This window comes from Trachurus trachurus (genome assembly GCF_905171665.1).
Source record: "Trachurus trachurus genome assembly, chromosome: 21".
Classification (NCBI taxonomy): domain Eukaryota; kingdom Metazoa; phylum Chordata; class Actinopteri; order Carangiformes; family Carangidae; genus Trachurus; species Trachurus trachurus.
The window spans coordinates 8,600,801-8,615,365 of record NC_139899.1 but is presented as its reverse complement, the minus strand read 5'-3'; the positions used below and the strand labels follow the sequence as shown (position 1 = coordinate 8,615,365).

General features: G+C 41.5%; 1 protein-coding gene across 1 annotated transcript in view; it reads right to left on the bottom strand.

Moving 5' to 3' along the window:
• Positions 1-14,565, bottom strand: part of stxbp5l (syntaxin binding protein 5L) — a gene marked incomplete at both ends in the record, with an annotated part of 140,459 nt that overhangs the window by 8,800 nt on the left and 117,094 nt on the right. Inside the window, 3 exons of the mRNA XM_083997452.1 lie at positions 6,224-6,403; positions 9,174-9,227; positions 12,541-12,645. Of these exons, the coding sequence (XP_083853578.1) occupies positions 6,224-6,403; positions 9,174-9,227; positions 12,541-12,645 (339 nt within the window). The remainder of the gene's footprint in view (positions 1-6,223; positions 6,404-9,173; positions 9,228-12,540; positions 12,646-14,565) is intronic.

Genomic DNA, 14,565 nt, shown 5'->3' with positions numbered 1-14,565 from the left:
ACACGTGGGGGCACCCAAGAAACAAGACAAGATGGACAGATGAACAGCGGTACCAGAGAATGAAAGAGAGGGGAAGAGAGAAAGATGCAACTGAGTGTGAAGAGACTCCTTCAAATATAGACAGAGGCAGAGAAAGAGTATGACTGCTTGACTACAGCTACGGTGGCCACACAACCTTTCCTCGCATATCCATTTTCTCTCTGAAGCAGCGACGTCATCTTTACACTATTGGTCCAGTGTGGTCGGTGAGGAGCTACTGTACAGCAATGTTGCACGACAATCAAAATGTCAATACTGCTTTCTGCTGCAAGTAGAAAATCGTTTGGAGTGGATCCCAATTTACAAACTGCTTTCAAAACTGGTGTAATGACTTGGTATGGCATTGCATTACAAAATTGACACAAAAACAGAAAACTCAAGAGCGTAAATGATGCTGCAAAAGCAAAGACCTCCATAAATAGATTGGCATGTTTGTTTGTTAGTTGGTTTTTGTATTGTTTCCCACAGTATCAGAGCAGCATTGGTATATTTAGATGTTATAGCCTGAATTCTGGTACCGTGACAACACTGCTGCACAGTGCTGCTGGCAGCCACAGGGACAAAAACAGCCTTTTGCTGTGAGTCTGGGCAGCAGCGGCTCAGTTTAGCTGTGTATTGCTGGGTTGTGTTTACGCTGTGTGACAGAGCCGGTGGGGTGCTGGCTAATGAAAGTCAGGCACAGTGATACTCTGACAGGACATGGGCACCCCTGGGGCACCTTTACAGGGAGCTAGAGGCGGGGCGAGCCGGTGTCAGGGAGGTGATAAGGAAAAGGCAGACAATCTGAAGCGGTGAGACAGACAAGAGTGCCAGATTTATACAATGGTACATGCACATACACCCACGCACGGACACTTTAGAGAGACAAGGACAGACACCTGGAGACTTGGCTTAACTCCATGTTTATATCTATACACCTCCAATGGCCATGGACAGAGCTTTCTGCCAAATTTTGCTGTAACACTAACACATACAGAGAGATGATGAAGGCTGGCTTTTTCAAGATTTAGTTGTGGATTTAATTTAGAAATCTTCGACCTTAAAATGTAACATTGTAAAAATTACGATTCACTGCTGTTATCCAATGAGGACCATATTACCGTGTATAAAAGACCTAATGCTCCAGCATCTGTTTTTCTACCTTGGAACGTGGACATAGATGTGTGTATGAGTGTGTTTTGAAAGTCTCTTCAGCCTCTGCACAATAGGTTAGTAAAATACAGTTCAGTGCTGCCTCTCTTTCTTGTGAACTACATTAAGGTGAACTACAGCAACGTATGTGGGTTATACTTAATTTAAAGGTTTCACTAGGTGGAAACAACACCTCCCTCTACTCTAACAAACACATTAACTGATAACACACACTCTGTCTTACAGACTTCCCTGTCCTTAAACTTACACTTCCAGCTTTGTTACCATTGTGCACTGGCAAATACAAATGTATCACACAACAGTGTCTTCAACATTTCCCTTCAATATTTCATACATAACTGAAATATGGATGGGAGGGATGTTTACTGTACATTGAGCCTGGCTTCCCCTGCCATTTCCCTCCTCTGTCTCCTCTGCTGGCATGGAGGCCTCATTAAGATCGGCCTCATCTCTCGCACCTCTCGTTGACCTTTAATTATTCCAGTGATCCTGCTGGCTCTTCACTGTGGTAACCCAGTGAAACTGATAAACAACAGTGCCAAAGGGAGTCAGCAGTCAGAGAATATCCAACCGTCTGCTGAGAAAAGCAACTCTTCACACATAATAACACACATTATAGAGCTCCTGCAGACTGTTGCCGCTCTTGATGATTCATCTTACTTCATCCTTATCACACTCCACTTAGTGAATCAATCACAACATACAATTTATTGCATATCTTGCTGTATTGCAGTCAGGAGAAGTGAAAAATCTGATTAACTAAAATTAGAAATCTGATTTAAATGTTACAGGAGACTGCAGAGTGCTTAAGTCAAAACACAGCAACAAGATCAAATATTGAGTTACTTTATATATGCATGCAACATTACAGTTTCCAGGCATAAACTAATGAGTGCTCGAGTATTTAGGTCTGTTTAACATGCAAATCCAACAGTATCTTACAATATCTTTGATATTGTTCTAAAGTGGTAAGAAGTGGGTAAAATATTCATGACATCCCACATTAATATGAAGTGGGGTAAGCAGGGGGCATGCTCAGAAAACGTCACGTCAAGCTGTCTGTTAGATTATATAATACCTTGTGTGCCAAGTTGACAATTTGGTCAAGAGGAAAGCTGGTGATGTCTCCACATTGGAGAAGATTTATGCAACGACATCCCAATGACTCAGTGTACAGATGTGTCAAAACTCATTAACCAAAGATGCCTTTCAAACACAGGAGAATTTCACTGGGTCCAAGAAAGTGTCATTGGTTTCATGCACTGGGGTGTGTGTGTAGATGGAGCAGCTTTCATCCTTTAAGTGCCCCACAGCGCCTGTCTGACACCCTCTTCTCTACACCGAAATGCACTTGCTGCAAAAGACAAAGGACCTTCTTGTCATAGTTGTCATACCATGTCAGATTTTAGACACTGATGACTAACTGTAAATTGATTAAAGCCAGGGTCACATTCCCTGAGCTGCTTCAGCACTATTCAAGCAGGAGGATACTGTCTACCACTTATAGGCACAGAGTGGAGAGGTGCTTATCCATTAGACACATGATGACAGGCTTCTCTAGCATCAGACAGGAGCTGGACTGCCCTCCATCCATCCCTTGCTGTTTTTTCTTGACTCTGCTAGCTTGTTGACAGCACTAAGTGAAACATTGCGCACCAGCCTGACAAACTAAAACTGGATTAATAAATATGTTTTTTTCCTTTCCTGCTGAATTTCTGACAGTGACTTTTGAGAACTGTGCCTTTAGCTTTAAGCTTTATGGTCGGGAAGTTTTAACGCAACGGTGGAAAAGAAGAATTTCTTTCATTGTCTACACTGGTGTGGTTTAAATGCAACCTGAGCTGCTTTAATGAAACATTCAGTTTATGCTGATGAAAAATTGCTTCCCTCTTGGCTCCAGCTCAATGCTGCATAATGAGGTTGATGAAGATGGTGGCAGGAATCTAATTACACAACTGATGTAAAAGGGTCGACTGTGTGCCAACAAACACTGCACCTATTCTGTTTACTACTTGGAAAATATATTTTGCACGGGTACGTTTGTTTAAACTCTTAACTTCATAGCACAGAAGTGTAGAAAATGGGATCTAGCAACATGGAATAACTGTGAGTTGCTGCGAGTCTTCTATGGAGAGAGATCTGTTGATCTCACAGAGCCACACATCTAAAAGCAAACAGGGACAGGACCATGAGCGAGTGACCTGCCCAGACAGAGCTTTGGAGATGTGTACTCTCCTTAGGGGCGTCATATGAAAGCAGTGCCGGTGGTATACCAGATATGTATCAGTTTCATCTGTGTTGTGTTTAATCTTATAACAACAAGGGCCCGTTCCCCATTGTCCCTCCCCCCAACCAGTCAAGGCAGACCATGAGTCGGCTTCAGTTCAATGTTTCTGCATTAAAAGAAACTTTTTCCATGTGCTTACTCATGAGAGAAAGTTTTCTCTCCGTAATAATATAAAATATAAGAGGACGGTCTAGACCTGCTCTATATGAAAGTGCCCTGAGATAACTTCTGTTGTGACTCAGAGCTATATAAATAAACTGAATTGAATATATGACAATCTCCTGCTGGAGGTGCCAAAGTAAGTTTTCACATTTTCCATACTTTAAATTAAAGTGTTTAACGCCCTCTCTGCCTTCAGGGCAAATCACAATGTCTGTCAGTTTTTATAAATCACCCACTCCCGAAACCTGCAGTCGCTCTGGCCAGTGTCTGCCGGTCTCGCTTACATTTCTGCCACCCAAAAATCACCCAGCTATGTGAGTCACTGTAAAGACTAAAAGTGCAACTCACAGATTTGCCTGGCAGAGAAAATCTTTGGTTCTGAGAGTAACAAAGAGAAATAAATGTTTCAACACTACAGGAGGATGTCAGGAGTCCTGCTATGATGAAAGATGTGTGTCTCACTTTTGTCTGAGAGGGAGGATATTGTTGATTCAAAATCAATAGACGTCCCGCAGCGGTGTCTTGATGTCTGTTGCCTGGCAGTGACAGACTAAGTGCAACATTTCATACATGCTGTGTAATTAAATGTTCTTGTACAATCCAGGCAAAGGCCATTTTTCTGTGTCAATTCTGAGGTCAATATCTTAAAATTAAACTCATGGGAGCAACATTTCATGTCCTCACTTGACAGCACATTCTCTCGTCAGCTTTTTTTTTTTTTTGCTTTTGCTGTCACATCTTTTGGAAGAGCAGAATGGCAATACTAAACCCACAAGCTTTACGATCATCCAGAGCATCAGATGGTGTACATTTGAATTATTCAGTTCATACAGTATAGCTAGAAAAGCACGCACAAAGACAGGGGAACATATTTACACTCACAAATGCACACATTTCCCTGTTATCACACACAAAGCTGATGTACACACACACGCACACTGGCACACAAACCTGCACACAGATTTTCACACTGATTATGGGGATATGAAGCCCTTTCAGCCAATTCATTTTTAGGCGGCTCAAGTCGAAGTCAGGGTGTGAATAAAAGGAGTTCACATGGAAGGAAATAAATGTCAGATCTGTCAGTGAGCATGTCAAAATGCCAGAGTGCGAATCATGCTTGAATGGTCGTCTTGTACTTGTTCACCTTTTTTTTTTTAATCTGTGCGCATCATGGAAAGGGCTATTTGGTACTTGGAAAGTAAAAAGACAGAGTGGTAGTTGCAATATAAAGGCATTGCACACTCATTCACAAACACATCAACTAAATAAACGTATGAAATGCCTCCCTCAGCTCAAAGTTTTGTGGATAATGAGAAAGTTGAAAGGTGTGGCCACACAACAAAAACCTCCTGTGCGCTCTTGTTAGTTAGTCAAAAACAAAACGTGCAGAGTTATTAATGAGAAGAGAAAGAAACATGACAGAAAAAGATAGAAACTACCTCAGCATACTATGACTGGTTAGAAAAATACAGTGATTAATTTGGTGCATAAAAATGAACAAAGAAAGGAAACAATTAGTTAGAACACTTCAAATTGCACCAACCTCCAGGTCTGAGACATGGTCGACACAGGCAATAGTCTTAAGGGACACAATGCAAGGGCTGCTTCTTGCATCCAGTTGTCCAGAAGTTGTAAGGGGATGCTAATGCAAGCTGCAGATGTACTTGTTTGGAGTAAAGATGTAGCTCAAATACTGCTTGATGCTGCAATTGAAGAAGCTGGTGCTGTTAGTGTGAGCAGGTTGGCTGATCCCAGGTTACCTTAGTCTAAAAAATGAATTAATATAATTTGTAGAGACTGTTTATATTTTTGAAGGCTTGTACCCAAACTCTTAGTTTCTTGCTATAGCAGTTTACACTGCTTCAGTGTGAGGAGAAATCAAATACAGTGCCTTGACATGGCTGCTGAGCTGAGATTGGACAATTACTGATTGGACAATTACTGATTGGGGGATAATTTGATTGAAGAGTCAGTTATGAATGTTTATATCAGAAGCATCTGCAAATTGGTCACTATCCATTCATTTGCTCACCCTAGAGCAGTGGCTTCCAAAGTGGGAGCGGTGTCTCCCTGTATGAGTGTTGTGGAGTTTAGGTTACTTTAGGGGAGAAAGAAATAACATTACCTGGTTAGCTCAGGTCAGTACTGTATATTAGTCAATTTGTAGTAGCCAGAGTGAGAGAGGGCGAGCAGAACACAGAGGAATGTGATCTATCTTTATTCTTTCTACAGTAAATCCCTGCATCAACCACCTCAGTGCATCAAATACACATGGTTCTGTATGGTGCAAAGCAGGTGAAGGTATCAGGTGTCTGCTGGTTTTCAGATTGATGCAGTTATTGATGATTTTCCCATCCGGCCCTCAGTTGACTGTATGTTCCTACAGCGACCGCTTCTGACAACTACAGCTTGATTTCAGCTTTTATGCTGCTAACTTGCATTAGCATACACTTGCCTTGTGTTAACTATGTATCAAGCCTTATTCCACTTACCCCAGAGTGAGAGGATGGCATGCACTTGTTGGGAGGGAGGGCATGTTATAGAGGCATAGGGATGGGAGTTGGGAAGACAAGCACACACCTTCAGTGTGGGACACAGGCAAAGAGATCTCCATGCAAGCAGCAGACTGGGCCTTGCGGAAGGGCGGTCGGCCAGGGCCTCTGCGGGTAAGCCGTGGTCCCTCAGGACCCAATGGGACGCGAGGCTTCCCTGCCGAGCAGGGCTGGGAGGTGGGGCTAGTGCAATGTCCATTGACATGATCTGTAACAACGGCAAAGCATTAGCAAACAACGCAAAGAGGGAAATAAAGAAACTTTCAAATATATTCTAATCCACTACTGCAATATCCATCACCACAAGTCATTTAGTCTGAGAATGAGCAGTGAAATCTTCCTTTAAACGAGGGAGAAATCTGCCAATGAGGGAAGAGAATTCTGTTTCAAGTAAATAGCTGCTGTTTTCTCACCCTATTGGGAGATTTTGCTATCAGTTAAAAAAAAAGCAGACTTAATACATCAGTTCAGCAGAACACTACATGACCTATGAAGACGGAAATCTTTGCAGTGTTAGGGAAGCAAGCCAATGTTGAAAATCAGATCAAAGAGAAAGATGGTGCTAAGAGAGAAAGGGAAGGTAAGAGTGAGCAAGAAAGGGTTGGAGTGGCTTTTGCGTTAGTATATGAGCAGGGAGGAGAAAGAGATGCTGGGGCAAAAGAAAGAAGAGTGAAATATCAAGGCAAAGTGTGAGTGCAGTTTCTTCCAGTTTGTGCCAGGAAAGAGATATGAATATAAAACAAAAACAAAAAAAGGCTTGTTTCATCTCCACTTTGTTTTTTATTTCTTTTGAAGGCCAGAAGCTTTATTGTATTACTGACTGCAACAAAATCTACGAGTGAAGATCAAAGGAACTGAAAAGAATATAAAAACTCTATTATCAGGTTTTTTTTCTAATGCAAATGAGCACTCCAGTTAAGTTGGTCTTGCTAAACAATCAACTATGTGGTGCAGACAGAAAACACTTTTACATGCTTTCTCTTCAGGGACATTGTTTGTTGGAAGCTTTGTCCTTACTTAATGTACATCTCTTCTGTGTGTGTGCAAAATCATTTGTTTAGAGCCAAACCTTTTTAATGGGTTGGAAAACAAATAAAAACATAGCAAGAATGTGCCTTGAGTGCACTCAGAGGTTCTGATGTATGCAATTTACTTGGCAAGACAAGAAAAGCTGTTACGACAGCTGCAAATAACCATTTCATGATACCAAACATTAAAGTGCTCTCACTAGTTTTGAGAGGTAAGTAAGTAAAATTGTGTTCTCTCCTGTAATTACATCCCTGTGGCAGAAAACACAAATTGTCATAATATTTTGGGGTAAGTAGGAAGGTGTTATTAAAGCTTACCATATTTGTATTATCATTTGTCTTGAGGAGGATCAACAGCATTGTGCTAAAGTGTGTCCAAGCAAATTTCCGTGGGTAGAATTGCATAGAACATAGAACTGGTGTAATTATTGAACAGGTCCATCACTAAACGTATGTATCGTGCCATTGGTAGGTCGTACAGTGTTGGAATAAAGGTTGAATTTAGTTTATATAAATTGTCCCAACATTACTGTTTATCGTACTGATGGAAATTTGCTTGGACACACTTTAAATAGTAAAAACAATAGACAGTGACCCCCCCCCGCCATATCCAATTCACTCTCCTGGTCAGGTCATTGACGCACAAATGATTCAGTTTCAAAGTGAAGATGAAAAGCTCCAGGAAGCCCTCCAGTCTGCGTGCAACACTCACATAGCTTCACAGCAGGACTTGCCGAGGCAATGCAGGGATTTGAAACCGGGGATAATGATGGGTCAACCAATGTGAGGGCTACATGACGACACCGCTGTGTCTCAGTATTGTGAATTTCAAACAAAGATGCAGCAAATCGGCCGTTTGCCTCAAAATGTTCTGCAGGAAACTACACAGCAGAAAGAATGGCGCTGTATCTTCACACACACACACACACTTCCCAAAGAACCTACGGATTGTATACGCATCAAGGCTGAGCACACATACTCGCTCTACAGACAGACACACACAACACACACCCACACGCACTTTCCCTCTTTTTACTAAATGGACTGTTCTGACAAAGAACCCATTCATTGTAGAGATTAACAAGACTTACAAACAAGTATTTTTGCCCTTTTACTTACATACATCCTACTGACAAGTCAGACTTCAATTTGAACCTACAAGGAAATTTAATGGGCCTGAAATGTTCTGGTGGTGATGACACCAAGCGTGTGTGCTGCAGCAGACGAGGTTGTTCTTTTCAAAGTCAAAGCTTTGCAAATCTCGCTTCATCAGTACTTCAGTGATAAAATCAAACAAAAGCATATTATTTTTATATCTGTCACATGAAATAAAGTTATCAAATGAAGCAGGTCACAAGAATAAGTAAGCACTGGCACATTTTGTGTTAAAGAAGCAGAGGTTTTTAGAGGGGACAGCATGTGTGACACTGCAGAAGCAGAGCAAAGAGAAACCTGAGACTGGGATGTGTATGTAGCAGATGTATGGGAGGGAACGCTCAGTATCTGTGATGCAGATGATCCAGGTTTAAGAGAGAAATGATCCAGTTAAAATGAGAGAGGTAGCGTGTGATCCAATCACTGTAGAGCAAGGCTGTCAATGGAGGAAAGGTTGTGTAAAATCAGAGGATGGTCCAATCACGAAGAAGCGATAGAAAGCCTCAAATTTAAACATGGCCATGAGTTACAAACCTTTATAAACACTTGCAAAATGTAGACGGAAGCAACACAGAAGATTTAAATTAAATCAGATTAAAAAGGGGCAAAATGAGACGAACACGTCAGGCCGCTGGTTGAACAGGAAGAGACAGTGACAAGTAAACTGAAAGAAGAAAGTTTGAGTGGGAATAAAAACTAGTAAAGCAACATAAAAGTCTAATAAATACGACAGAAAGAGAAAGTAAATGACTCAAAGAAAATCAAGTGAAAACTGCTGGCTTTCGCCTACCGTACCAAGATCAGTCTTAAGATCTGTTGGCAGACTTAACTTTCTGCCGGGTCCCTTTACTGAAACAAAAGGATAGGAAACAAAGCACCAGTTAATCCTTTCAAATAAAATAAATAATAATTAATGAAAAAAAATTAAATAAAGTTGGTGTAATCTTAGTCAAAGAATGACAAATTAAAATGCAAAAACAAAACAAAACAAAAAACCCCAAACCAAATAAAATGGAATTCACTCAAACGAACAAAGAACCAGAACATGCACATTGGTGCAGTTGCACACGGCAGGCATATTTCAAAATGCATGCTCCGTAGTTGTCCCAGGCCAGTGTTCCCAGCTATTTCTACAACAACAGTAATACCCCATAACAAATGGGGTGCAGAAGCTATACTGTATAGTAGTGTCTTACTACTACTGGTCATTGTTGAGTTACAACAAGGCAAGAATAACCTATACTCTAAGTTTTAAACACTGCACATGTGTCTAAAATCTGATAAACTTTGACCAAGGTCTTTGCTGCATTTTCTAAGGCCTGGGATGTCTGACATGGACGAACAAGAACAGACAAACAGAGTGACACCACAGGGCGTCAATACAAAAACTCACAGTCAGACACTGGAGGCAACAAAATAACTTGTTTAAACATTTTGCAAGCATTTTGCAGTAAGGAGAGAACTGCAAAGGTCGAAGTTGAGATGTTATGTGTCGGTTTTCCTCAAAAAGAAGGCAATATTTCATTGTTTCTTTGAAAGATACAGGATGGTGTTCACATGTCGCCTGATAAATTTCAAGATCAGGTGAAGAGGAGTATGACGATGAATTTGCATTCTTTACTGTCTTGAACATTTTAACTCTACCTCAGGGATTTGGAGAATGCATCAAAGGAATCTGTGATGATTCCTTTGGAAAACAATGTTGACTCAGGTTTCAATCCTTCTGCCACAGAGCACCAGAGAAGAGAACAGTAGAGCAAAGGACTTTAGGGCTTCTGGAGGAAATGGCAATTTTTTTTTATTTAGTTTTTTCTACTGTTCATTCCATTTATAAAATTCATTGTCTGTGCTACATTGATAGCTCGGGATCAAAGGTTATTTAAAGGAAAAACTTTTTCTTTTTTTTTTAATTTCCTTTATTGAAGAGGGAGGATTTGGGTTGTGGTGGTCGTGGTGCTCTAAATTCATTTCAATGAATTTTTATTCCCATTCTTAGGTAAAGCCTTTTGGATTAGCGTTAATAAAGAGATAATAGATGAGCTCTGCATGTGTTTGTGTTTCCTCCATAGTAAAACAGGGATACAATGACATAGAAAATGTTCTCACAATAAACCTGTTTCCCACAGATGGTCCTTCTGTTTAACAGTTCAGTGGCTACATGAGCAGTTCATATTTTTTTTTCAATTGTGAATATGAATACATAACCATACGCTGCATGTATTATCACTCACTTCCAGTTGTTTTTATACCTACATGTTCACTGAACCTATATACTAACTTAGGTCAGTTGATCAACATCATACTTTTGTGATAAATATAACAATGGGCAACACCAAGTTTGTACTTACATACATACTATATAGTATATAAGTGATATAATTATCACTACAGGTAATGTAATTCATTTTCACAGATGGAGTACCGTTTACTCCAAGTCTGGTATCTTGATTGTGATAATATAATAACACGTGTGACAAAAATTAATGTCGGATAAGCCCGACTTGTGATCTAAGCACTATGTTGATTGATTTGCTCACATCCCTATGCAAAACTATATCCACTAAAACATTACTTCTTGATGGTGCAGTGGGTGGGATCATTAACCCATTGACAAAGTGTTGGCCTACAGCAAAGCAAAGTTAAACTCCAATATTTTCTGTTATGTTATGCTCCACTTTGCTCTTTTTCTGTGCTAGCCAACGGCAGACAAAGATTTTATTTTTCTGACAGACAGTAGACACAAGACACTACTGAGACGATGAAAATACTGTCAAGAAAAGAAAAAAAACGTTTGGATTGAGAAGTAAAAAAAAAAAGAATTTTTATTTTAGAGGTCCACATATTTCACAGAATTATAATAACATATGGAATGCTGAGATCCCAAATGGGACTAATGTTTTACCACAACACTGATAAACGCACAGAGCAAGCTGAGATCAATTTTATCAGCACTGCAGCCAACCACATAGACATAGTGGGCACCATGCAGTTAAAGATGAGACAGTGATGAATGTTAGTGGAGAAGACAACAAGATGAGATTATGGGTTTAACAACACGCAGTCAGAAAGACACAATTGGAGACATTCAGAGTGCCACAGTATGGTAAAGTAGCATGTTGTCCTTTCGTGACAAAGATGTGTGGTTCCAGTGGAGGCACAGTGATTAACATCACACAGAATGAAGCGCTAGAGGCTCTGACGAGCGAGGAGGAGAAGTACCCTGCTGGAATACAACCCCTTCCTCTTCCTAAGCCTGCCTGGCTTGCAGCATTGCCAGATGACGACGGATCCAAGGTCAAAGCCCAGATCTGGCACATACAACAAACATCACAACATCTACCGGCCTGCAGCGGCACGGGGCAGAGAGACAATGCAACACCGGCACCAGTCGTCCGCACAAATGCATGGAACACATTGACAAAGCAGCATCAGACAGTCGACTCCTAGAAACACAGCCCCTATCAGCTTGTTTACACTGCAAGCAACTTGGTTGATGATGGATCATTCTTTTGTGACCAATCATCATGCGAGAGGATCCGATTGCGTATTCGTAGTGAGATTTTCTTCTCCAGTTTCTCTCAGTCTGTAGGGCCCAAGAGTGTAGCCTGCAGTCCTTGTTACTGCTAACTGCTAACCAATCAGGAGCATTCACCAGTGCAGCAACAAAGACAATAAACCTGTTCCCACCCACCATCTGTCTGCCCCATTGTGGAAGACTATGATGGTGACAGTATTGGATTTAAATTTTCTATTAATCCCTAATGGTCATAGCAATTTACTTCTCCATTTTACTTCAGCTACCTCAATCTGCAAAAGTGAATAATGGGCTTTGGTCTTTACATTTAATGACCTTGATAGATTCTACTGTAGCCAATCCCTTTAAAGTCACCAATGTTCAATGTTGTATCAGTTACTCCCCGACTCCTTGTTTGTGTAAGGAGCAACAGAGCTCCCAGTGTCTTACTCATAATGTTGCTCACAGTGTGGAAGCAGAGTTAGCATGCAAGGTGCAACAGCGAACCAACCACCTGTCGAAAAACAACCCAATGATCCAATCTAACTCCTTCGTTGCATTATTGCCATAAAATAAAATAAAAATAAAACAAAGCACAAGCAGATGTCCATGAAGAGGCTGAGATCTCTGAGACATCCCTCCTCTTACCATTGTCCAGTAAGTAAAAGACTGGACTGCAGTGGCTGGCTCTCAGACTGGCCACAGGCTCTGGCAGGACGCGTGGATCATTGTGAAGGGATGTTGGGTAATGAACTGGAATAGGAGATCCAACAGAACAGACAAGACTTTTCAGGGCAACAGGGGAAGAGACAGACAGAGCGGGTGAAGGGGGGTGGGGGTGGGGGGGGGGGGGGCAGAGTCTTGCAGGTAACAGGGAAGAAAACAGTTGAGAGGTTATGAAAACAAAAAAGGTTAAGAAGGTTAGGAACAACACGATTCTGCGATATGATACATTTTCACCAGCACAGCCATCACTAACACAAACACTCACTACAACTACTTTTCCTACCACCGGTTCACCGATATTTCCAGCAGTGCCACTGGTGTTGTGTTTCCGGTCTCTAAGTCAGCCATCTTGACTATTCCAACAGCCTCACCTATCAGCTCCATACAGCCAGTCCCTCAGCTTGATTACACATACTGCAATGACCTAAAGCATCTGCTTACTGTATGCTTCAACGGAATATGTAGTGTAATATTTACTTCCAAACACACACTCATGCTACTTCCACCCCCTGAAGTCATGATCATAACTGAAACTCAAAGAAGCAGCAAAACCAAAAGCGTGTCAATCAAGGGGCAGTTGTCGGTCTGAGAAGTGAAGCTCACTTCCGCGTTCAAAAAACTGCAATCCCCTCGGCTTCCTCTGGGGGCTGGTGTCAGAAAGCAGCATTCTCCATAGACCCCCAAGATCAAAGCCTGGTGTCATCACGTTTTTTGGTCTCAATCGATAGTTTCTATCCCCGCACACACTCTGAGAGGGGTGAATTTTTTTTTAACTCTACTGTTTTACTATTATTAGGTTAAAATTCTCGCCAATTAGGGTGTGGAAACGTTGAGTGACAGGTCCGGAGCGGTCTGTGGCGTGGACAGCTGCTTCGAGGTCAGTGGGCGGGTTCTTGGCTGGTAAATCCAACATGGCGCTGTTCAGGCCGCCATATTTGAGTCACAAAAACGACTCCCCAAAACCAATGGGTGACGTCACGGATGCTACGTCCATATTTTTTACAGTCTATGGTGTCAATAAGTTTTCTCCCTGTGCTCATGTTTGTTACCAAGCATGAAAGACTGGGGCAAAAAGTGTCTAATTACAGAAACATGACCAATTGGAGCTGTGGGAACTCTGATAGAGGATGTGCACTCCTAACGTTATTCACATAAGGGGTATATCTATTTATTCAGAGAACAGTGCACAATGGCCAAAACTAACTGAACATGTACTTATAACATTTTTTTAAATAGAAAAGTGAACCAGAATTTTAGTTTTAACCTCACGTCACAACTTATTGTCTGGATCATTTTGTTTACAACAAAATCATGACAAATGCAAAACGTGAATCCAGCTTTTTCCATCCCGTAAACAGCCCAACTAATTTACAGCGGCATAATAGCATGTTTGGATGCGTTTGCAAAAGCCTTAGGGTAAAAATCTGTTGGCAGGCGTACGTTTTATCAAACCACCATGAGTTGCACAGAGCCAGGCAGGTGGCATCAGCTGAGCACACTGTAAAGTTTCAGCGATTACCTCCCCTGTCTCTCCCCTGATGTGCCCAGTGCTAAATATATCCTTTCAGGTCAGATGGTTAGTCTATCTCCCTGCTGGACCTGGTCAAGTAAGCCCTGCTACAGCCACACATGGGATAAAACTCGAACTGGTCACCCCAAAACATCAGACCCCAGCACATTAAAAAGACAACAACAGAAGAGTGTTAAGGGAGGCAGCTTTCAAGCAGGAGAGGGGCCAATTACCGAGCCTAATGACAAAAAGAAGATGGAAAAAGGTCAGGGAAAAAGGGAGGGAAAGATGTGTAAAGAAGAGTTGAGAGAGACGCCTGCAGTTATTGACACAGGGTGAATCAGGACGATGGCTGGCTTCCTTAATAAGCTGTCCACAGTCTGTATACGGCTTTGAACAGACACAGGACACCTGGTGTGTCAGGGACAGCCAGACAG